The sequence below is a fragment of the Panicum hallii genome, chromosome 8 (genome assembly GCF_002211085.1).
Source record: "Panicum hallii strain FIL2 chromosome 8, PHallii_v3.1, whole genome shotgun sequence".
Classification (NCBI taxonomy): domain Eukaryota; kingdom Viridiplantae; phylum Streptophyta; class Magnoliopsida; order Poales; family Poaceae; genus Panicum; species Panicum hallii.
Window position 1 is genome coordinate 39207491 of NC_038049.1, and position 22239 is coordinate 39229729.

General features: G+C 44.0%; 2 protein-coding genes across 3 annotated transcripts in view; both read right to left on the reverse strand.

Moving 5' to 3' along the window:
• The window catches only part of LOC112902358 (transcription factor IIIB 90 kDa subunit-like), a 31100-nt gene extending 21614 nt beyond the window's left edge, over nt 1–9486 (reverse strand). Inside the window, exon 1 of one of the 2 annotated variants that reach the window (XM_025971398.1) lies at nt 9344–9486. The gene's annotated coding sequence lies outside the window, so the exon portion shown is untranslated. The remainder of the gene's footprint in view (nt 1–9343) is intronic. The other variant, XM_025971401.1, reaches the window with a different exon arrangement.
• Nucleotides 9487–18721: 9235 nt separating this feature from the next.
• LOC112901889 lies at nt 18722–21588 on the reverse strand. Its single transcript, XM_025970751.1, has 5 exons — nt 21192–21588; nt 20274–20429; nt 19712–19807; nt 19235–19355; nt 18722–19074 (listed from the first exon to the last, which is right to left on the reverse strand). Exons 1-5 carry the CDS (start codon nt 21462–21464, stop codon nt 18905–18907), a joined length of 816 nt encoding a protein of 271 aa, XP_025826536.1. The 5' UTR covers nt 21465–21588; the 3' UTR covers nt 18722–18904.
• Nucleotides 21589–22239: the final 651 nt, after the last annotated feature.

Consider the following 22239-nt stretch of genomic DNA (forward strand, 5'->3'; position numbering starts at 1 on the left):
TGATCAAGTCTCCGGTGGATCGCCCCAATCGGCGCAGAACTGAATATGGCATAATGTTGACTGCCGCTCCCGTATCCACCAGCATTTTATTAACGGGCTGACCATTGACATACCCTTTGAGATACAATGCCTTCAAGTGCTTGTAATTCTTGGCTTGCGGCTTCTCGAATATCACCGGCCGTGGTCCCAAATCAAGCTGGGCCACCGACGGCTCTTCATAGGTCCGGGCATGGAATTCTGCAGGAAGCACAAAAACCATGTGCGTATCAGCCGATACCTTCTTATCGGCTTTTGTTGACTTGGGTCGCCATTCTTTCCTTGAAGCGCGCGGTTTCTTTTCCTGCACATAATGAACCTGTTCTGCCAGATCTGGTCGCGCTTTCTTCAATGTCTCGATGTATCTGGCCTCGGCTTCCTCCAAGCTCCGTAGCCTCTGAACCCTACGCTTTTGTGAACGGTTTAGTCCATCCGGGCACCAACGTGGGCGATGATACCTATCCTCCTCTTCATCTTCCCTTCGTGGTGATCAAACCCGCTCTTGCTGAGTTGGCGCAGGTCCTAACCGTCCGAAAACCGATTCCCTTGCCTCTGTCTTCATAGATCCACATTCTGGGCAGTCCCTAACAGTAGGCAGTCGGTTCATACCGGAATCCCAACAGTACCTGAAGAATGGGCAGTGCCAATGATCACGAGCATCCTCATGCTTCTTCAAACGCTTCCCGGTGCGATGCTCATATTCCTCATCTTCAGATTCCCGCCGGAGGCGCTGCTGGTACTGATACTCATATTTCCTGAGAAGATCAGAAGAAGTTGGACGTTGATTCCTTACGTACCTTACTTGCTCTTCTGTGACATATCCTTTTTTCTCCCTTTGGGGCCGATTGCTGGAATCAGCCTCTTTATTGGTGGCCTGGTATCGCGACGCCATCCCTGCCATGTTGATGCCGAGCGCGAAGTCCAACTGCCGCCTTGCAGACCGATCATGATGTTCCACCATATTTACACCAGGAAAAGGCTGAGTGTCTACCTTCATGGCGGTCTGTCCCAAGATCAACCGGCCCTGTTCAATAGCCGATTGGATTTGCCGACGGAGCTCCTTGCAATCACTCGTGCCGTGAGTAAAGGAGTCATGCCATTTACAATATGATCTTCCTTTTAACTCCTGTGCCGTGGGAAGCTTATGTCCCTCTGGAAATTTCAACTGCTTTTCTTTTAGTAATAAGTCGAAAATTTGTTCGACTTTACTCACATCAAAGTCAAACCCTTTTGCAGGACCAGTTTGCTTCAGCCATTTACAAGGCACAGGATTTGCGCCACGAGCCCACTCAGCAATCGACACCTCCAGTTCTTCTTCCGAGTCATCGGCTTCTTCCGTGTTGGCTACCGCTACTTGACGCTTAAACTTATCTTGGTATAACTCGGGATGACGCTGCTCATATGTCGACAGTTTCTGGACCAGATGCGCCAAAGAGGTGAACTCCAGTTGAAAAGCCAGATCTCTGATCGGCTTTAATAATCCTACTGATGCCAATTCGACAGCTTCTTTTTCTGAGATCCGTGTTGAATAACACCTGTTCTTCATCTCTCTGAAATGTAGAATAAATTCCGCTACGGTTTCTCCACGCTTCTGTCGGAGCTGCGCCAGATCGGCAATTCCTGCTTCCGCGGCTTCTGAATGATACTGAATATGAAATTGCTCCTCCAGCTGCTTCCAAGTGCGGATGGAGTCCGGATCTAATGACGTGTACCATCCGAAGGCTGGTCCTGTAAGCGATTGCGAGAAGAACCTTACTCGCAATGGATCTGATACAGAAATCATACCCAACTGAGCTAAATATTGGCTCACATGCTCGATGGAGCTAGATCCTTCTGCCCCACTGAATTTGGTGAACTCGGGGAGCCGATACTTGGGTGGTAACGGGATTAAATCATAATCTCCTGGATACGGCTTAGTATAGCCGATCGCTCTCCTCTTTGGTAATATGCCGAACTGATCCCTTAGGATAGTGCTGATTTGCTCCGCTGCCTGTGACCCAGGGGCCGAGTGCATACTGTCATAACTCGGCCCGGTAGCGTAAGTTGCTAGCCACGCTTGTTTGTCCGCATCAGCACCAGAAACCCCTCCAATTGTCTTCTGTACAGGACGTACCAGATTGTTACTGTCCGGTATATACGCACACACATAACCATGTGGGATCTCCTTGGGTGTCTCGCTGAAAAACTGGTGATCCGTGGGATCACCATCCTCTTTGTAAACTACATAAGCTGGAGCACCATGGGATTCTGCAGCTGCAAGTGTATAAGGCAACGGTGGTCTGGTTTGGAATGGCAATTCTCCCCTATGGCTCCCCAAGGTAGGTCCAGTTGGGGAATGTTGATGCTTCATAATCTCCTGGACCACACGCAGAGCCACACGCTCGAAAGCATTAACCAAACTTTCCGAATATCGGTGCAATGAATGAGCCACCGCATAATTCACTTCCTGACGCAGCGCTCTAGTACGATCTTCAGATGGAATAGATAAATCTACTCCATCAAGAGCACCTTCAGGTGAAAATCCCTTCCACCTGACACCATGGCTGCGAGTCCTTTCGAAAGAGCCGATGAGATCGGCTTCAAACTGAGTCTTGATTTCATCGTACTTCTGCTTATGTTCAGCAGAGAGTTCCTCGTAAGTGATCGGATCGTCCCTTGACATCCTGCTGACCACTACTGACAGAGCCGACGAAGATGACGAAGTCGATGAAGAAGATGCAAACGCCGATGACGAAGTCGATGAAGAAGGTGCAAACGCCGATGACGAAGTCGATGAAGAAGGTGCAAACGCCGATGACGAAGTCGATGAAGAAGGTGCAAACGCCAATGACGAAGTCGATGAAGATGGTCCCACTGGGCGTGCCAGAATGTGTTGTCGATCGAAACCCACCGGCGAGCAATGACAGGCAACACGAGGAGCCGGGAGGCTTCCGGGACGGCTGGCGGGCCCCGGTCCCTCGGTCAACGGCCCAGCGATCTAGCGCACACCCTGGCTTGGAGTCGCTAGGCGTGCCACCTGATCCTGTACCTGATCAGGAAGGTGTGATTCGTGAAATTCCTGTAAGCACAGACACTTGTAAAGGTTAGTCCGAGCGGTGATCGGCTCATCACTCCTCCCCGGTATCGGCTGTAAAGAGCCGATTGCATCAACACCGGATCGGACCTTCGGGTCAAATAACGTATGTAAACAATAATGAGATGAAAACTTGCTTTATAGATATTGATCTAATCCAATCCACGATAACTAAGCCCTCACTACACGATCGGAACATTCTACACGTGATTGAGCCTAACGAATACGCAAAGCATCAGAACAAACAACCTAAACAGAGATCCTAAAAACAGCCAAAGAGCCGATTCCTAAGAAATCCTCTACCCAGGCTAAGATCCGATACTAACATACTGCCGGAACTTTCAACCCGTTTTCAAGGCCTAATCATGCACATATTGAGCTAAATCCCTAATAAATAGAAACTAGCCATAACAGATCGGATCTATCAACATAAACAAAGCAAGGTGCGACCATTGCATCCATAGTCGGGCACAATGATCGCGGAGCGCGCAAGAACAATGAACAGAACATGATCATGATACAAATAAAATAACATTACTCTATGCGTGCTATGATAACTAATGCTACTCGCCATCTACAAGGCTTCAGAACGAGCAACACATAAAATAAACAGGCAAGAGCAATGCGCCCCCGATCACGCGAAGCGTGATCGGGGGGCCACATGGCACTTACCCGATGGAAAACCCTGGAACAGGGGAGGCGATGCGCCGTGAGTTGTTGATGAATGAATCTCTCTTTCTTGTTTATTTATGGTACATATTTATAGTCCATAGACTTGCCCTCTTCAACTAACCCTAACCAAACACAACACGAATCCTAACTGCCTAAACCTGAGTTTACACGGCCTTACTGGCCCCAAACCTTACTGGCCCCAAACACTTGTACGGGAACCGATCTGTAATCGTGCCGAAATCTTCTTCTAGGCCCATCTTGCTCCTTGGCCCACTTCTGGCCCGTCCAGAATATGACGATAACAGGCGGGGGGCGAAGCGCCGCCGGATGGTGGGCCGAGGATGGGCCGTGGGCGGGACCGCGGGAAAGAAGTGGGCCGGGTGGTCTGCTGGGCCAAATTTAGCATAAGAGACTGTTTCGCCCCACTTAATGTTTAATTTTTTTCTAATTTTGCAGTGCACCAAAAGGATCTCAAAATTTGAGGTGGGGCGATGGCCCACCTTGCCCCCACTGTGGGTCCGCCCATGAATGCACATACTAAATCCAAACATAAGTAAAACTTCAAATTCCACGAGTAAATGCATTATACAAAAACAGTGTTGAAGTCTGCAAGAGAAGTAGGCATGTGGACCGTTTGGTTGTTGCTGTAGCAGCCTTGCATGTGTTTCTCCATTAGCAAGAGGCTCTCTTGACTTTGTTGGCTATGGAATACCGTGGTACTTCATGGTCAGGGCATTCGAGTGCAGCGGCAGTGAGACAGTAACATGGAAGCATGATAGCTTGTGGCTGTGGGGGCATGGCAGAGCCCACCATGCAGTGCCTTTTCTTCCACACCATTTCCTTTCTCTTAGCGCCAAAACTCAAGAAGGGCACTCACATGGCAGCCACATGGGGGTTACTAATCCCATAAAAGCTACATGTAAATTCCATCTGAATTTTTTTTCTGGGTGTATGTGTATCTCTTGTCTTGTTGGGAGCAAAAAAACTAAATGTGTAGATAATTTTGTGAAAATCTACTCTGGAAGGAAGCTTCAAGCAGCATGGTCATTTTCTGTAAACTAATTAGTGCTTTGAGCAGTCAAAGCTGGTGGGTGTGTGTATGCGCGTGTTATCCTTGCAATTTCAAAAATAAAATGAATAAAGTGGCTAACTTGATTTTTTGTTCTCCATATATACTAAATTTAGTTCTTGAGTTTACTAAGAACAATTTAGTTTAGTTGAATCTTGCTGCGCACAACAGATTTTTCTAGCCTGTAGTTTAAGAGGAAAAAATATGGTGTGTTCCACTAATTAGGCAGATTCATTTTGCCATCTATTCCAGAACAAGACTACGATTTAACAGTGAAGTTGAAGGACCAGAAATGCATGGATATTTTTTACTTCCAAGTCAGAGGTACTATAACTAGTAAGCACAAAAGCATATGCCGTACATCCACAAATACAAGAGATCGTGAGATTTTTAGAAGAAGTCAAGGGGATAAGAAAAGACTCACATGCCCCTCATTAATGCCTTGGGGCTATCTCCTAGTTAGCTAGATTAAAGGGAAGCTATTGAGGTCAGCTCCTAATTGGATAAATTAAGATGTCATATACAATGAGAGGTTTTAAATTTCTTCAGGAGAAATATTTGTGCCATATTTGTGTAAATTAATGTGTCCATATCAAGTCTAGTAGTCTAGGCTTGACTACAATAGAATCACTGGACCCATGGTATGTATGCCGCCAGAAGTCCTTTTGATAAGAACCCATAACCAATCTAGTTCCTCTAGACAGATATATTCTTTTCTTTAAAAATTATAATTCTCTCAAATCAAGTTGGAAGAACAGCATGGTTCCCACATTGCATTGAAACTCTGGACATGTACACACAAGGCTTCTTTTCCGAGAACTCGTTTTCGAATATTCCAAGATGATAGCACCACCTACTTCGATAGGGATATGTAACCTCATTCCTGTGAAACTGTACTATAATAAACAAAATAACATGGGAGACATGCATGAAGTGTTTTTTCCAAAGTCAAAGTATAGTTCTGTTCAACTTCAACCTAGTGGGCCTCAGTTATCAAACATGCTTCGTAGGACCAGAGACAACTCCAATGAGTTAGCACACTCGTGGATATGTCGATAAGTTTTTCATACATCTAATCTTGGCCTCTAATACATCCAATTTACATAAAATATTAGCACTTAGCAGCTCAAATTCTGGCGTGGAGCAGCTTCATACACTTCATGATATCAGATATTTACCTAGTGTGTTCTGTTTCAAGTGACCGTGGGTTATCATTATTCTTCACAATTTCTTATCATGTGGCCCAGGTTAGTCTCATTTGGGCAGTTTTTGAGAGGATAAACAAATTAGCAACCAACAGTTCTCAAGCAACAATTTCCAACAAGAAGAATGCCAACAACTTGATAAATGTCCCTGGGGGATTTTCATAATTTAGCTAAACAAGCCTAGGCTATTGGAGAGAATTCTGAAGAAGATCAATAAAATAGGCATCGGTCATTCGCAAAAAAAACTCTAGGTTAATCCTGAATAATAGGAACAAAGATTTCAAATCCAAAATATATTGTTAACTCACTTGTTTTCTGCATTCGACATCCATCTTACTTATTTGGGTGTACTTGGAGGATGGCACACACCAAGATCAGCATTCGACATTTACTGTTTTCTGTCAAAAGTTCAAGTGTCCCTCTGCAATGCACCTACATTATAGGAGTTTCATGATAACTTTGTCAAAACAAAATATCATAACAAAAACACAAAGCAAATCATCCAAATGGTTTTTTTTTGAACCACAAGCCATGATCCAATACTCCATTAACATCACATATATAGCATTAAGAGCTATGAGAGGGAGTAGCTACTTCCTCTCCTCCTCACGCTATGGTAGCACAGGATCCCAACCATATTAGCATCAAAATCCAAGTGCCAGGAGCACTGGAAGGTGGCCCCTTGAAGCACTGAGAGCAACACATTTGTCAATGGGGGCGCTGGCGAGTACTGTTTGTACCATGCTTGGGGGAGGCTGTCCCCTGGACACCACATGCCGCTATTCAGGTGCCCGTGGCATGCGGACACATGGATGGGCTCCTCCTGCCCAGCCAAAGCCACGCATCGCTCCTTTCAAGAATTATTAGAGATCTGAAGGGCAGGCCGTCCGTCACAGGGACCCATGCCGGCCTCCCACTGCTGCACAAAATTTGGGTGCAACTTGACAGGATCAGTCAGTCAAATTGCTCACTTTTTTGGTTTTGGGCTCCTGGGAATCTAGGCCGGGTTTGTTATTAAGTTGCCTGATCCTACCTTTGGTAACCCCTGCATCACATGCCATCTATTCCAAAAAGGCTAAGATTGCCTTTTCGTTTAAACCGTTCTTTAAATCGATGTTTTCTAATTTTATTTTAACTTGTTTCATCTGTGAAGGCCAAGAATAAAGACTAAGACAATCGGCACGACGCTACAGTATTTGACAAACAAGTTAAATGTTGAAATATTCATAGTGCGTGGAATGCTGTGTTCGAGAGTTATGTGATAGCCTAGTGTGTGGTTATAGGAGTTACAAAGCTGCTCGTTGTTCCACGAGGTATCGATGGGCGAGTATTATTGATGGGTACCTAATGAAATTTCTCGTCCAGAAAAATTCAGCACATGCTGTTCACCTCAGATCTCTCTTGAAAAAAAATGCATGTCATCCCAGATGATTGAGATGTAAAGAGCACCTTGGGCAGCCCTACTAGGTTCTTTCCATACCCCTAGTTTGGGTGCCGATGCAAAAGAGATTGGTCATGCCTGTCAGCCCTGTCCACTTGGACTTGGAGTGGCGGATTGCATCTGACTGCATCTGCATCCAAGCATGCTTTGCGCTCTCAGTGAGTATGCACATGCCTGCTTCTGATTTCAAAAAGGTAACCTTGGTGTTATCCAAGGTAGCAATGGCCAAGTAGCTTTTGTTTAGTTTCCCCAAGCACAGTCTCATGCTTGCTGGCCCTCCTTGAAACATGGAGAGAGGCTTGTCACCTCTGTCCGCTTGCTGTTGTTCTTATCCTGCTTCTACAGATTGAGGCTTAGCGGCAAACCAGGATTTGGTGGTAGAAAACTCTGAAGACCATGCCCGAAATGTGATGAATCAGCACATGTCTATGGTTTATAGAATAGATGGCACAGCATCCAACTTATTCCCTTGGTATTGTTTCAACCAGATGTTGCGTTAAGTGTTCACCAACCAAGAATTACTAGCATTTCCACCGTGGGTTTTGTAACCGACATCACTTGTGTAGAAATCGGGATTATCATAATCAAGTGAAGAATTGATAATCACTGTCACCTTTTTGGATGCAAAAAAGATAAGAAAAATGAGGGGTTTTCCTTTTGGACCCCTTCTATTTGAAACTTTGGACGACCAGGGTATATATGAGTTCAAGTGGAAAATTTGTCATGGAGGACTCGTAAAGTGCTGCTATTTTATGAGTTTTTGAATCTTTATTTTTACTTGAACATAAACAAACTTAAGCTTTGCATACTACGTATTTCACATTTAAAAATATTTTTTTGGTCTTTAAGCAGTGAATATATAATTTTTTTCATCATGTTATTGTTATTTTTTATTGGTACTGTTTTTAAGTTCTATAGGTAACCCCATCAGTGAACTACAATACAAGGAGTCGAGCTTGATATGATATAATTGCTACATTAGTTTATCTTAAATTTAGGTGCTTAGATGTGTCCAAAATAAAAAAGTTATCATCTCGTCGAGTGTTAGACTTCTCAAATAAAAGTTTTCTACATCCAAGTTTGTATGAAAAAAATTATGGATTTTTACAGACATGCTATAAACTTATTAGTGCCTGTTCACAAGTGGAACCTTGATAATCCATTACCATGCGGTTTATGACTAGAACCAATTGTAGAAACTAAAAGTTCCTTTAGAATCTGCTCGTCACTAAAACCAAGAGTACTAATGATACATTTCCATTGTTGGTTCTATACATGAACCGACTATAATAGCATTACTCACAAAACTAATTATGCAAACACACTAATGAATAATGCCTTGGGTTCTTTGGAGCCTCTTTCACGTATGACAATCCGAGATAAGAAATGGAGATACCAACTGTCACGACCCCAATGTGTAAAACATAGTTAACAAACAATTAAGAGCACCATGAGCATCATTAAAGCATAAATGAGTATCAAGGCATAAGCATTTGCTTGAGTTTTTTTAATGTGGTTTGAATGTGAGTTTGTAAAGCAACTTAACATTTCGCTAAGCAACTGTGCCTACACTTAATTTAATTAAATACTATGTGCAAAATGATGAATTAGAGTATTTTTTGCTGAATTTGTTGATGACTCATGCTAGGCATAAAATTCTTGCAAGATAATAAAAAGGCTGATTTGTTATTTTTATTATGATCAGTCTAGGGCAGACTTTTGAGGGTTTTGAAGTTGCATTTAGTTCTTTGTGATTGTATCTATCCCGTGGTAAAATTTGGTAAATTTGCGGGCCACCTTATCTCGCTGTTTTGAATTTTAAAAGATTACTTTTAGCCTGAGCCCACCTATGGGCGCGCCTGAACCACCCCGTCGTTCCCTGCCTCCGATGCTGCTCCGCCGCGACAGCCGCAGTCAAGGCCGGCCAAGCCACACCTTCACCCGCCCTCGCTGCACTGACCCCAGGGCCCACTTGTTGGAGCCCATGGATAGCTTTAGAGCGCGTGTAAGAAATGGTTGTAGACAGGGTTTAAAGAAAAGGAAATAAAATCTGGTTTTTGTTGTTTAGGAAATGTCTAAGAACTTGTGAAATGTACACAAAAATGTATAGGACTCTACAAATGATGAAGTTTCTTTTGCTGGATTGCTCGTGATGTAATCTTTCATGCAAAAATACATGTTGCCATGTTACTGTTGTAGATATTTAGTTATGCTTTATTTATGCAAAAGTGAGTTAAATGCTTAATAAATTGTGTACTACTCCAAAAATGATGAAACTAATTTTTTTAGGTTCCTATTGTAATGTAATTCTAATGGTATTGCTTGTTGTCCTGGATCTTGCATGTTTATTAGAGTTTTGGTTTAATTTTGTGCTTGCTGGCTGAAACTTGTTTGCATATCTGTTAACTGAAAAGTGATAAAAATGCAAAACTATTCCATTAGCTTTGTTTTACTGCATAGTTTCTATGAAAATGTTCTTCGAATTATTTGCAATAGTATGCACGTACTTTTAGAATTGACTTGTTTGTAGGAGCTGAAACTTGCTTCCTTTATAATTAATTGTCCAGAAATGATTTTAGTGTAAATCCGACTCTCATGAGTTTGTGTTGATATCCTCTGGCTGTGAAGTTTATTTGAAGTTTATCTTGTCTTATGAAGTTAATCTTGTAAATGCTTGCTTCAGGTTCCTTATGATAATATTTGGAATGTGGTGATGCAATGTCCTTTTATTTTTATGCTTGATGGTCTTAATCTTGAGTGTATGTTGTGCCATTCTTTTTTCTTATACATCTAATGATATTTAAATTTATGGCATCATTCTAATGCATGCATCCATTCACATATTTTAATACCAAGACGTCGAAGAGCGAGACCGTCGAACCTGTTGAGACCAAGGCCGAGGTTGAAGCCATTGTTGAGCCAGAGAAAAATCAAGGCAAGCAGCTATGCATGTTAATTTTATCTGCAAAAATTGAATTACTATTATGTCTATCACTTGAGTACTTGTGGTTTATGTATCTATTTACTTATTGTATTGTTGGTTACCTATCTTCATGTATTTACCTTCCTCGTTTTGAATATATGTTTCTTGTCACTCGAGTAGTTGGGTTAATTACATAATTTGATTAATTACTTAGCTATGCTTAGCTTTAGTTCATAACTTAGAAGAAAAGGTTGGATAGGTTCACAATCACCAATGCTACTATTGGTTGCACTTGTTATCGAAAAAATGGTTAATGTTGTTAAAATGGATTCGAGATTTGGGCAGAATAGTAGGATCCTGAGAAAGGAGTCTTGGAGACTAGTCCGCTTGAATCGTTTAAGGTCCGGACAATATTGGTTTTGAGCATTAATTTCGTACTATCACATATCCAATCATGATATGGATAACCCAACTACCTCTTTTATCTTGATCATTGAGGTACGATCCTAGATGTGTGGCCTTTGGGCTTTGTAGAGAGGTCTAAGGGTGTCCCCGATAGACCTAGGTACCTCTCTGCGTGAGTTAGACGTGTGCTCAACGGTTGAGGCTTATCGGGAAAGGTTGATACGAGTGCCCCCTTATCCAACTTTGGTTGGTTGGGTGAGCCACATGATCCTTGTATCGTGTGGGTAAAGTAGTACGTCCTTTTAAGGTTAAATAAACCAATTCTAATTGCCGTGCTCTCGGAACCCTTGAACTGTTTGTAGAATTTCTTGGTTTATTATGACTTTGGTTACTTATATGATCATGTTTCATTTGTTGTCCTTCTATTAAGCAACTAAAATCAGGTTGGGCAAGATAAATAAACTTGTTAGTGAGCTTTCATTCATTTAGAATGCTTAGGCTTAGGCAAGTTCAACTTTACAGTAAAGCCTATACTTGTTTTATCCTCATGCATCATCCTTGATTATTTAATTGTATAAGACTTGCGGTCACCTTTTATACTTATATTGCTTTAACCCTAAGTTGTAGGTGAGTCGAAACTTGTGTTTGGTCATTTTTACCCAGCCAATCCCGATGTGGATGAGGAGTAGACCGTTGTTGTTACAATGATTTCCGGGGACAAAGACGCTATCGTTTATCATGCTTTTGTTATCGTATCCGCTGCGCAGATGGGCTCTTACAAGATCGTGTTGGAAATCATTAAACCATACTTCATATTACTCTTAATTTTTTTGGTGAGCGTAAGGCTTGTAATGTGGAGCTTAGACCTTTAAATTTCATATTTGAACCATTTTATGCCATGAACTTGAACTCTTAAATGTTGAAGCTTGTACTCTCTCCGTCCTGAAATGTAAGGCATTTTGCTTTGTCCTAAGTTAAAATAGTCTAAGTTTGACAAAATTTATAGAGAAGAATATTAACATCTTCAAATAAGTAATTTATGAAAATATATTTGATAACGAATCTAATTATTCTCATTTGAAATTCAAAATATTATTAATCTTTTCTATAAACTTAGTCAAACTTAGAATAATTTGACTTAGGACAAACCAAAATGCCACACATTTCAGGGCAGAGGGAGTAAATTTTAAAATTTGCTCTCTGTAGTTATTATGGTGATGTGTGATTTATGTACAGTGTGTGTGCTTATTTCTTGAACATGTGGCAAGCATGTACCGGTACTACTAGATTTGTTTTCACTTTAAGCGGATTGTTTGTCAATTTATGTGTCATCTAGATGTGAGGTAGCACATGGCATGCTCTCGAGCAAATATGTACTAGCTCTCGTCTTAATAGAAATGCATAGCGGTTCACTTAAGCCGAGTAAAAATTGGTTCTTGCACCAACCCTCTCTTGAAATGTTTTGTATAACCTTATTCTACTTGTGTATGGCAAACATACACTAGCAAATCACATATGGCTAACCAACAGTTGAGAAATTATTTGTTGGAACTCAACATATTCAGAAATACTACACATAAAACCCAATTAAACCCTCTATTTCTTGCTAATAAACTTTTTAACGTTCACTGACTCTCTCTGTTGCACACTGCACAGAACCAGACGCCTCACATTTGCAGCATCAGCGAGAGAACACACACACACACACACACACACACACACACACACGCCATATCAGGGTCAGGGTCCGAGTGCTCCATTTGCCTGCACCCTTTATGTCACTCCGGCCACTCACCCTCGCAGCAGCTAGCGCTGCAGTAGGATTGGTGAGCCATCATCTTCTTGTTTCTTCCTGTGTCTGCAACCTGTCTGCAGATTGATAACGGCTTTGCAGCAGGGTGCACACAGACGCTATGTGCCCGCTGAATGCGATGCGACTGGAGCTTGCTTTCTCTGAATCCTGGGAAAAGAGACTGAGAACAATACCGCAGAGGGATCCGAGGAAGGTTCAAACGTTGCTACTCATTTCAATTATTTTCCTTTCTTCCGTCGCATCTACGATGTGTTATGATCAAATTCCAGCATGTTGCTGCTTGTCTCGAGCATCACGAGGCACTAAATACACACTATATCACCGGCCGTCTATCTGCTGGTAAACACTGTGAGAAGAGAAGTGCATAAACATGGAACGGTAGCCCTGTGTTTTGGTGGCAAGTTGTCGGCTATTCATGCGGCTTCTCGCCACGTCCAACGCGCGATAGGCGACAGCGACCACATTCATTCGCAAGTCACAAACTGAATCTTGAATCATCGGCGAGACGAATTCTGATCCACTTTTGCCGTATGGGTGCTGGAGCCTCTCCTGTTCCTTGCTCTCTGAACCTCTTCAACCTGTCACAGCATCAGTTAAGTTTCACCATGAATAATGGACCCCGTGCCTGTCTGCGTGCAGACACGGTTGCCCATACCAAAGCAGGCGCCATTCCCTGACACCAGTCCGATGCAGCCAGTCCACCTCCATCTGAATTCTGAAAGCCACGCCTGACATGTTTTGCAGCAGGCGCCCGGCTCCTCCCAAGTCCCATCATCGTCACGCATGTGCCACCACCTGTGGCGTCGTCCGTCCCTGAGAGCTGAGAGCGAGCGAGAAAGAAAGGGCCATGGCCGGCTTCCATGTAAACGCAGAGGAAACGGACGGCCGGGGCCTGGACCCCTGGACCATGCATGAGTGACGACGGCGAGCACGACGCGCCATCATTCCCCTCGGAGCCCGTGCCCCGCCGATCGCGACGGCTGTTCGCTGCCGGCCGCATAGGAAGGAAGTAGCAGCTAGTAGCGCCCCGGCCCGGCCGGCCCCAGGAGCTCGATCGACGACGACGACACTCGCCGCGGTTCGCCGCCGACCGCCGTCGTGTTGTCCTCGTGTTGGGCGTGTCGAATGAACCCGTGGCCCATCATCATGGGCTAGTGCTCTTGTGGTCGCCACCTGCATTGCATGAGAGCTTGGGGGCTGGACCAGGTGGCAGCGGTAAGCTCGGCAGCGTACAGGTCATTTGACCTCTGGGTCACGGTGGTCGCCGGTCAACCGGATCTGATCTCCGGTCTTCTTGCAAAGCTGTAGTTGTTTGGTGCGTGATCGTGCCAGTGTGTCCTAGGCAGACAAGTGCTGTTCAGAAGTAATGGCCTGATGGGGATGCTGCTCTCCAGAGTTCAAGCGCAAGGGAGTCAGGGCCACACAGGAGCCAAGGGATTTTTGTTTGGAGGAAAAACAGATGATGCAATTTAAGAAACCAAAGAAATTCAAACAAAATCCTTCTAAGTTCTAATGAATGCACTAATAAAAACTTCTAGGACAAAATCCAAGTCCTGAGCCCAGATTCTTCTCTGAGACACTAAAGGTAAAAACCGAAGAGACTGTACTTGCAAATCTGAATAAGTAACAGACACCAAGATATCAGGGCAGAGGGCGCATGCGAACATGCATCCATGTGCCACCACTGTGCCCTCATGAACTCGGGGGTACGGCGCCTTGTACTGCACCCTAGTTACTCGGCTGCTGGACGGAGCAGCGCCTCTCGAGAGCTTCTGTGCCCTGCACGTTCCAGAATCTTCAACTTTCAACCTGATGGTTGGGTCTCAGTTACCCGAGTGACACAACCTCCCAGCTGAGAAAATTACTGACTGTCCAGAGAGAATTTATGCAAACTAAATAGTATAACAGCGAGTGAAAAAAAAGTTACAAGTATCCTTTTCCGTTAGTAAAAAAAGTAACAGTGTTTCTACGAATGACAAAATAATAGAGACCGAAAAATAAGAATTTTCTGAATGCATGCAGCAAGCACCTCAATGAAGCCAACTTGGTTCCTGCGTACCCAACTAGCTAGCCATGGATCAACTCTTGCAGATCTGCTGCTGTAAACTTCGGTGGCAGTACAGCGCAGCAGAATATCCACGGAAACACGGCTTTGGCAGCCAGATGTCCCGCAAAGCAAGGCAACCAGGCAGGTGAGGGCTCTGATGGCATGTCAGGTTCGTATGACTTCATCACCATGATCCAAATGAGTCAAACAAGCAGTAAAAAACACGGTTGAGCTCAACAAGTACAGCTAAAAGTTGAATATTTCTTACTGCTGAATGACTGAATCTATATGACAGTCAGAAACACACATAGAGTGGAGACAGGAAAACTAATTAAGGCTATCAGAAACATGCAAGCTAGAGCAGAGGTTCATATGAAGGTGAAAAACTGCGGCCCACACTGCCGGTGACTTTCAGTGCTCATCTGGTGAACTGAAAACTTCTGATGTAGCCACTGAAGATGTATCTGAAAACTCGCTCGTGGCAAGGACGCTGATGCAGAAAGTATGTGGTGCCGGGTATAAACCTTGAATGCCACAAGATTTATTCTGAAGTAAAGAAGCGATTTAGGTGTATGCTAGCTTTGGGCTCGCCCTAATGAATGAGTACGTATGGTCCTTGCTGCTAGTCAATAGGATGGGACCGAATTATGGGTGATCTCCGAGCACTAAGGCAAGCGTTAATGGCACTGATAAACAATCATTATGGGTCCTGCTTGGATCATGGACCATCAGGCCACCAGAGTTAACAGTTTCTGAGAATAAGAAATGCATTTTGTTGCCATAAGCTAGATTTGCATGCTAGAGCTAACAGTTTCTTACGGGCTAGATTTACGGAAAAAGTCTACATAACCTCCCAACGTATCAATGGTGGATCACATCGCCCCTGAACAACATCACCCCTGAACAACAAAACCGGGTTTCTAACCCCTCACCTTTGCAAAACCATATAAATAACCCCCTAAAGTGGTTTTACAAGGTGCAGCCATTTAGGCAGTTTTTGCCACGGTGGACCTAAGGTGGTCATCAATATTTTGTCTTGGTGATTCCGACGAGTGTGTTCTACCTACTAGTGACACCGGGTCTTCTTCCTCCTCCAGACGAAGCACCTGTCGCCGGCCGCTCCCTCCCTCCCGCATCACTGGCCGCCCCTCCCTCCCTCCCGTGCCATTGGCCGTCACTCCTTCCCTCCCCACGCCGCCGTCCATGCCGCTCCCTCCCTCCCGTGCCGCGCCGCCGGCCCCTCGAGCCCCCGCGTGCCTCGCCGCTAGGCGCCAGGAGACAGGCCCATCCCGACCGCGCCCCCCGCATGCCTCGTGACAGGAGGCGGGCCGCGGCCCCCAGGAGGTCCACAGCAACTCGGCGAAACTTGTGGCGGCAACGAATTGCTCTGCCGATGACCAATGGTGCCGAATTTTGTGGTTTTGACCCACGATTCCCCCACCCACGATGAAGTTCCGGCGAGGGGGAAAAGACTGGGACACTCAGAGAGACAAGCCGCACCCAACCCCCTAGCTACACACGTGAGCTAGTGACCCGAGCCGGCCGGTGGCGAGCGGCGGTGCAGTCCGGTGACGAGGGCCAAGAACGATCGTGGAAAGTCGGTGAACGTGATGAAATGAAGGAAACATGAGCTTTAGGGGATCACCGAGGTTCAATTTGAGCCATCGTTCGGGGAAAACGGTGGCCGGAAGGTGTAGTTCAACATTGAGGTCCATGGCGGGCGCTTATGGCAGCTCGGGCAGATGGGGAATCCACGATTGCCAAGTCGGACGGAGATGGGGCTGGTGTTGGAGCGGCTGGGAGGAAGCTTGGAGGGTTAAGGAGCTGTTACCGCGAGTAATTTGGAAACAGTGAAGGGAGGGGCTCGAATTTTGGCCGGTGGCGCAAGCAGTCCGAGCGGCCGAGCTTCATCTGGAGGAAGAAGAACAGGGGAAGGGAAAAGAGAGGAAGAGAGGGGACTTACAAGCGGGGTCCGCACGTCAGCCGATCCACGTCAGCATCTCTATCCACCTCAGCGCATTAGTACAACAAAACCACTGTGTAAAGCCACCTAGGGGGTTATTTAACCGGTTTTGCAAAGGTGAGGGGGTTAAATACCTGGTTTTGTAGCTGAGGGGTCATGTAGATGACCATAGATATATCAGGGGTTATATAGACTTTTTCCCTAGATTTACAATACTTCATAAAAGTCAACTCACAACACATTAGTGTAAGGAACTCTTGAGAATTCAGATTGAGGGATGCTCAAATCAATGAGGCCTCTGGCTGGGCAATTATCCACCAGCACATATAAATCCTGAAGCGTGCAGGGCCAGGAGGCAGCTTCCCTGTGGGCAGGGGTCATACCCTGGAACTGAAATGTGTGAGAATGAGAAGCAAAGAACAAAAGGACCAGAACATGTTCCAGATGGTGGAAAGCCATATGAAGGTATTAAGCATTGAGTTAAGTTTTCCATGTCTTGGCATGGAACTGTAAAAACTAATTCCATAGAACTTTAAGAAAAACTAATATAACAATCACCTGTCTTCTGTCATGTTACATTAGCTAATTCTGTATACTCTGAAAAAGATTCAGGCTATTAGTTTTTTGTTTGTCTGTTGCTACTATCCACTAAATATTTGCTACACCACCCTGAAATAAACTAATATTGAAATTCATCAATGCTTACGCCACAAAAGTTTGCAAGTAGGACATACCATGTACAGTTCCTATTGAATTGCATGCACGGACTAGTTCAACCGAAAAGACTAAGATGATGAGGAGAGGTACTTCAACAGTTCCTGAGATCAAATTATTTAGTAAGTTTCCTACTGCATAAATTATTTAGTACATATTTCTGCCTCACCAGCTTACGAAGCTAGCTACCGTGCTGCAGGGAGATATCTTCTCGGATATAGCTAAGAAAGGCACTATTGTTACCCAGTTCAGTGAGCTACGGATGAAAAAAAAAATCTAAAGAGTATTATTAGTTTTGCATTTTTCGTATTATTAGTCCCTGAAAAACAACATTGTAACAGCTCTTTGTTTTTTCCTTTCTTCAGACGTGACAAATTTGCAGGAAAATACTATAGGTAAGATAGATTAACATGAAATTCATGTATTCTAGCACTGAGTTATTTTTACTTCGTTCACTATACTAGTTTTGTTTATACCACATATGAGAATTAAATGGAAAGGGAACTGAGATGAAATTGGTTTCTTGAGAAAGGAGACAAAAGATTTAATTTGTCTGCAAGAGTGGTAATTTCTCCTAATATAATGACTTGCAACTCTATGTCTGATTCAAGAAAAAAGGATTCATGGATTTCAGTTCCAACTTGGGTGAAGATGGGGATTTTGTACGTTCTGGAGTACAAATATAGATGTATAATTAAAGTAAACTAAAATTGAATGACACCACATCTATTTGACTGGGTCCGCTAACAACATTTAACGTTTTGGAAAAAGATTGTAGATCATCCATTTAAGAACGCAACTTTTCAGCTAAGCAGATCATCACATATGTTCCCTCTACAAGCGAAATGATTTCTTGCCTTCAATGTGTTTTAAAATGACTCAGCATTTTAACTCAAAATGTTACTTTGCAACTCCAAAATCAAATAGAAACTTCATAGAAATGTGAAAGCATGTGTGGTGAATCTGGTGATATATTCAGGTTACTACATACATGAGATATTACTTTTCAGCGACAGGTTTTAAGTCTTATTCTTTTATTACTTTGACTTTTTTGGACACTACATTCAACAATTTAAGCTCAAACACATCCAATGACAAAATGGCAAAAGGTGCCAATTGAGTAGTAACATAATCGCTCTCATTGCAAGTTGGACATTTGTTGCTATTTGCACATGCGAATTACTTGCTGCTGACAGAGCTCTCTTGTTGCAAGTTGGAAATTTGTTCCTATTTGTGCATGCGAGTTGCTTATTGCTGACATAGCGACAGATGAACAAAAACTCCCATAGAAGTACCCCCAGACAGTCAGGTTTGTTTACAATTTGCAGGCGCTCTGAGCTCGCCATGTTGACACAATCGGAAAAAAAAATGAAAATCATCGAACCTTTTCATTTTCTTTGGAGTTGAATTCAATATACAAGCTATGAACAAGAAATAGTGAGAGAAGAGAGATGATCTACAATCATTTAGAGCTTTGAGATTGGATGGTAAAAATAAACAATTACAAGAACATAATTACAAATATGTATTTTACATTGCAAGATCACAATGGCTCTTTGTTCATATCAAACCAAAGAAGCAACCTTCGAGGCCGGCCCAGAAACCTAGCCTTCCATGCAGGTTCTTCGCCTTCATAAACAAATCCACTCTTCTTGTACAGCTTTTGTCCTGCTATGTTGTTTATGGCGACATGGACGTACAGATCTGTTATGCCTGCCAATGTTTCACGAGAATTGTTACAAGTATGTTGGAATCAGCAAACCGAGAATAAAGTCTAAGGGCAGATCATCGCAAATAAAAAAGAGGAACACCAGGTAATAATAAAGAAGATAACAGTAAAATGGATCAACTACACTAGATGAAATAAACTTGCCCCATTCACGAGCTAATTTCTTGGACTTGTCAACCAATGCATAACCTAACCCCTTTTTCTGGAGCTCCTTAGCGACACAAACATTGCTCAGATATGCTCTTGTCTGGCTGTCTTCATTCACCTATTAACAATAAACAATGGACCAATATGTCAGTTCTTCAATGAAGCAACTGAACCAACTTTGAGCATCTTTCAGAAAATTTGTGTTTGGACAATTTTTAATCTAGGCAGATAAAAAGGTACTTCAAATAGCTATTCAAGTTTTGTGCAAGTCAACATAATATAACAAAAAAGTGAATGACATTAAAAAATAACTAGAACGAAAAATAGTTAGGTCCACTGAGCTTTTTCTGTATTGCATGAGAATAACCAAGAGATGATGAAAGCAAGTTCGACAACGTTAGTCACAACTATCAAAACATACATATTATCCACAATATTCTGCAAGAGAAATGAAAAAGGAAGCAGCAGCCTTACCCCAGGCCTCTTGCCAGTCAATTCATCTGGTAGCCAGAGACACTGATTAAGGTCTAAACTACCAACTACTACTCTCTCTTCTCCATCCTCCACAAACTGCATGTACAGGCAACAAACAGGGCATCAATTTTAGAGTTAAATGCCTTACAAGAGAATCCATAAAGTAAACCTATTAGAAATAAATAGGCTGACAACAGCAAAGAGCTCAGAATGTGAGAAAAGACAGGTGATAGGCTAAAAATTGCACTATGATGGTGAATCTCAGTCTAAATAACAAATAACAAGTAATGAACCTTTGCACAAAAAAATTGGCATGTTAGTTTTTGATGTTCTTTTCCTCCAAATATAAGCGATCATTCAAATGAACTAGACAGGAAATCTATTGCAGAAGAAAAGTACTCACACATTTTTTTGTTATAATTTCAGTGTAAGCATAACATATAAAATATTCTCGTAGAAGTATATAAAAACAATTGTTTACCAAATTTGCACGAGACAGTTGGGTGAAATGTTTAAAAACATTGCTGAAAGAAATGAACAATTGAGGGAATGCAATCTATACCTTGCACATAGAACAAAGCTCATCAGCTGTCATTAAGGATGGGGACAGTGGTACAGTCCCATTTATACAAGAAACTCTTTGGAAATTGATCATTTTCCCAGAAATTCTATCCTGCAACGCTTCAAATTCCCTGTCTGCAAGAGCCTTTCTGTGATCCTAGCAGAACTTAACAACAAATAGTAAAGTTAAGTCATCAATGGATCAATACAATGGTGCGGTAGTGTACCAGAAAAGAGAAGGAAAAAAGAAAATTGCATGAAAGTAAATACAGGACTACCAAGCACTAAGTATTTTAAAGAAGTAGTTGTGCTTGACTGGCTACATACATAGTATTTGTTTTGAACAAGGTAAGTTGTTTTTGCTAGGAATCAAAATGGACTTGACTAGAAGAGTGCAATTTCCAGCATAATAACAATATATATAGTGAGATGCATGCTTTATTTCTTCACCTTTCTATTTCTGAACAATGTTAGTTAAGCTCAACTTAAATTTATGTCTTTCTGAAAGAACGATGTTGCACACAGTAAACTGGCATGAATGACCAGTAAATTAACAAAGCTATGTGCCGTTTACCAAATCTGCTGATCACTGTTCACTACAAATCCAATTGTCTAATGTGTTTCCCGAAGTTTGGTGCGAGCGTCAGTTGCAAAACTGAAACCTACTAATCACAAACTAATTGACAACAATCACAATAAATATTTCACCAGATTCTTCCGAACTACGACCAGATCACACCCATAGATGCATCGCATACATCGCGCCCCCTAAACGGCTAAATCTATCGAATCTCCCGAGTTCTTGATTTTCCTCGCATAAGACATCCTAAAACTTAGGATGCCCCCAGCCACTCCAAAACCAAGAGCAGTCTCGTTATCCAATCATAGCACAGGGAAGAGATGAAAGGGGACCGATCACCTCGGCACCGACAGAGTCGATGGCGTACTCGCAGAAGGTGCGCACGCGGAGGCGCACGGCGGCGCGGAGCTCGTCGAGCGTGACGAACTCCCGCAGGGCCACCTCCGCGGCACTTCCGCCGCGTTCGAGCAGGGCGGCGCCGCTGGAGGTCGCCGCAGAGGAGGCGGCCCGGCACCGGAGGCGCGGGACGGCGAGGTGGCTGCGCGTACGCGGGCGGTGGAGTGGCGCGGCCGGAGGAGGCGCGGGTGGGAGCAGCCGCGACGCCGACGCCATGGATGGGGGATGGTTTGGCGCGGGTGGTTGGGAGGCGGGGATGTCTCCGCCACGGCTGCCGGACTGGCTTGGCCTATGCTAACCGCCAGCGCCACTGCGTTCTGCTGCTTTGCCAGTCAAAATTAGTCGCAAATCACTCCCTGCGAGTAATAACTATTCTAACTGAGGTGATAAGAACAATTTGCATTGCAACCACCACGTCCACGTGTTCTTACTAGAATCTCTGCTCCTAGAAAAACTAATTGGAGAATAATTTTTTGGTGCAACCCTCGTGTCTTCCCCCTTAACCATTTTGCCATTCTGCTGTGCAATCATCAGCAGTGCAATTTGACGATGATGCATAGGGACGGCGCGCCGAAACAATCGCGACCCACGTCGCCCTCCCGCTGATCCTCCATCTCCTGTGCAGTGCGAGCCGTCCATTCTGGCTGCCGATCGAAACCAACGATTGCACGTCAGGCGCTGATCCTTTTCTCCCTCGCATCCCTCGCCCTGCCTCCCTCAGCCGCCACCGCGCCTCCCCCGAGCAGAACGTGAGGAACCATCACCCCTGCAATCGCAGGCGCCCTCGCCGACATCGTCGCATCCTCCCTCAAGCCAGCGCCCTCACAATCGCCATAGCCGCCTCCCCTGATCCTCCGCCATCATCGCCACCTCTCTCACGCTGGCATCTTCACCCTCGCCCTCGCACTCCCTCCCCTTCCTCCCCGACCCGCCTCCCGCCCCACGCGCGTGCGACTCCATGCCCGCCTCCCCCCTCGCGACGCGCCTCCCT

Coding starts and splice junctions, on each gene's coding strand:
- LOC112901889 (XM_025970751.1), bottom strand. CDS start 21,464: ATGGCGTCGGCGTCGCGGCTGCTCCCACCCGCGCCTCCTCCGGCCGCG. Junction 20,430..21,191: donor TCGACTCTGTCGGTGCCGAG/GTGATCGGTCCC, acceptor AAGTTCTGCTAG/GATCACAGAAAGGCTCTTGC. Junction 19,075..19,234: donor GAAATTAGCTCGTGAATGGG/GCAAGTTTATTT, acceptor AAACATTGGCAG/GCATAACAGATCTGTACGTC.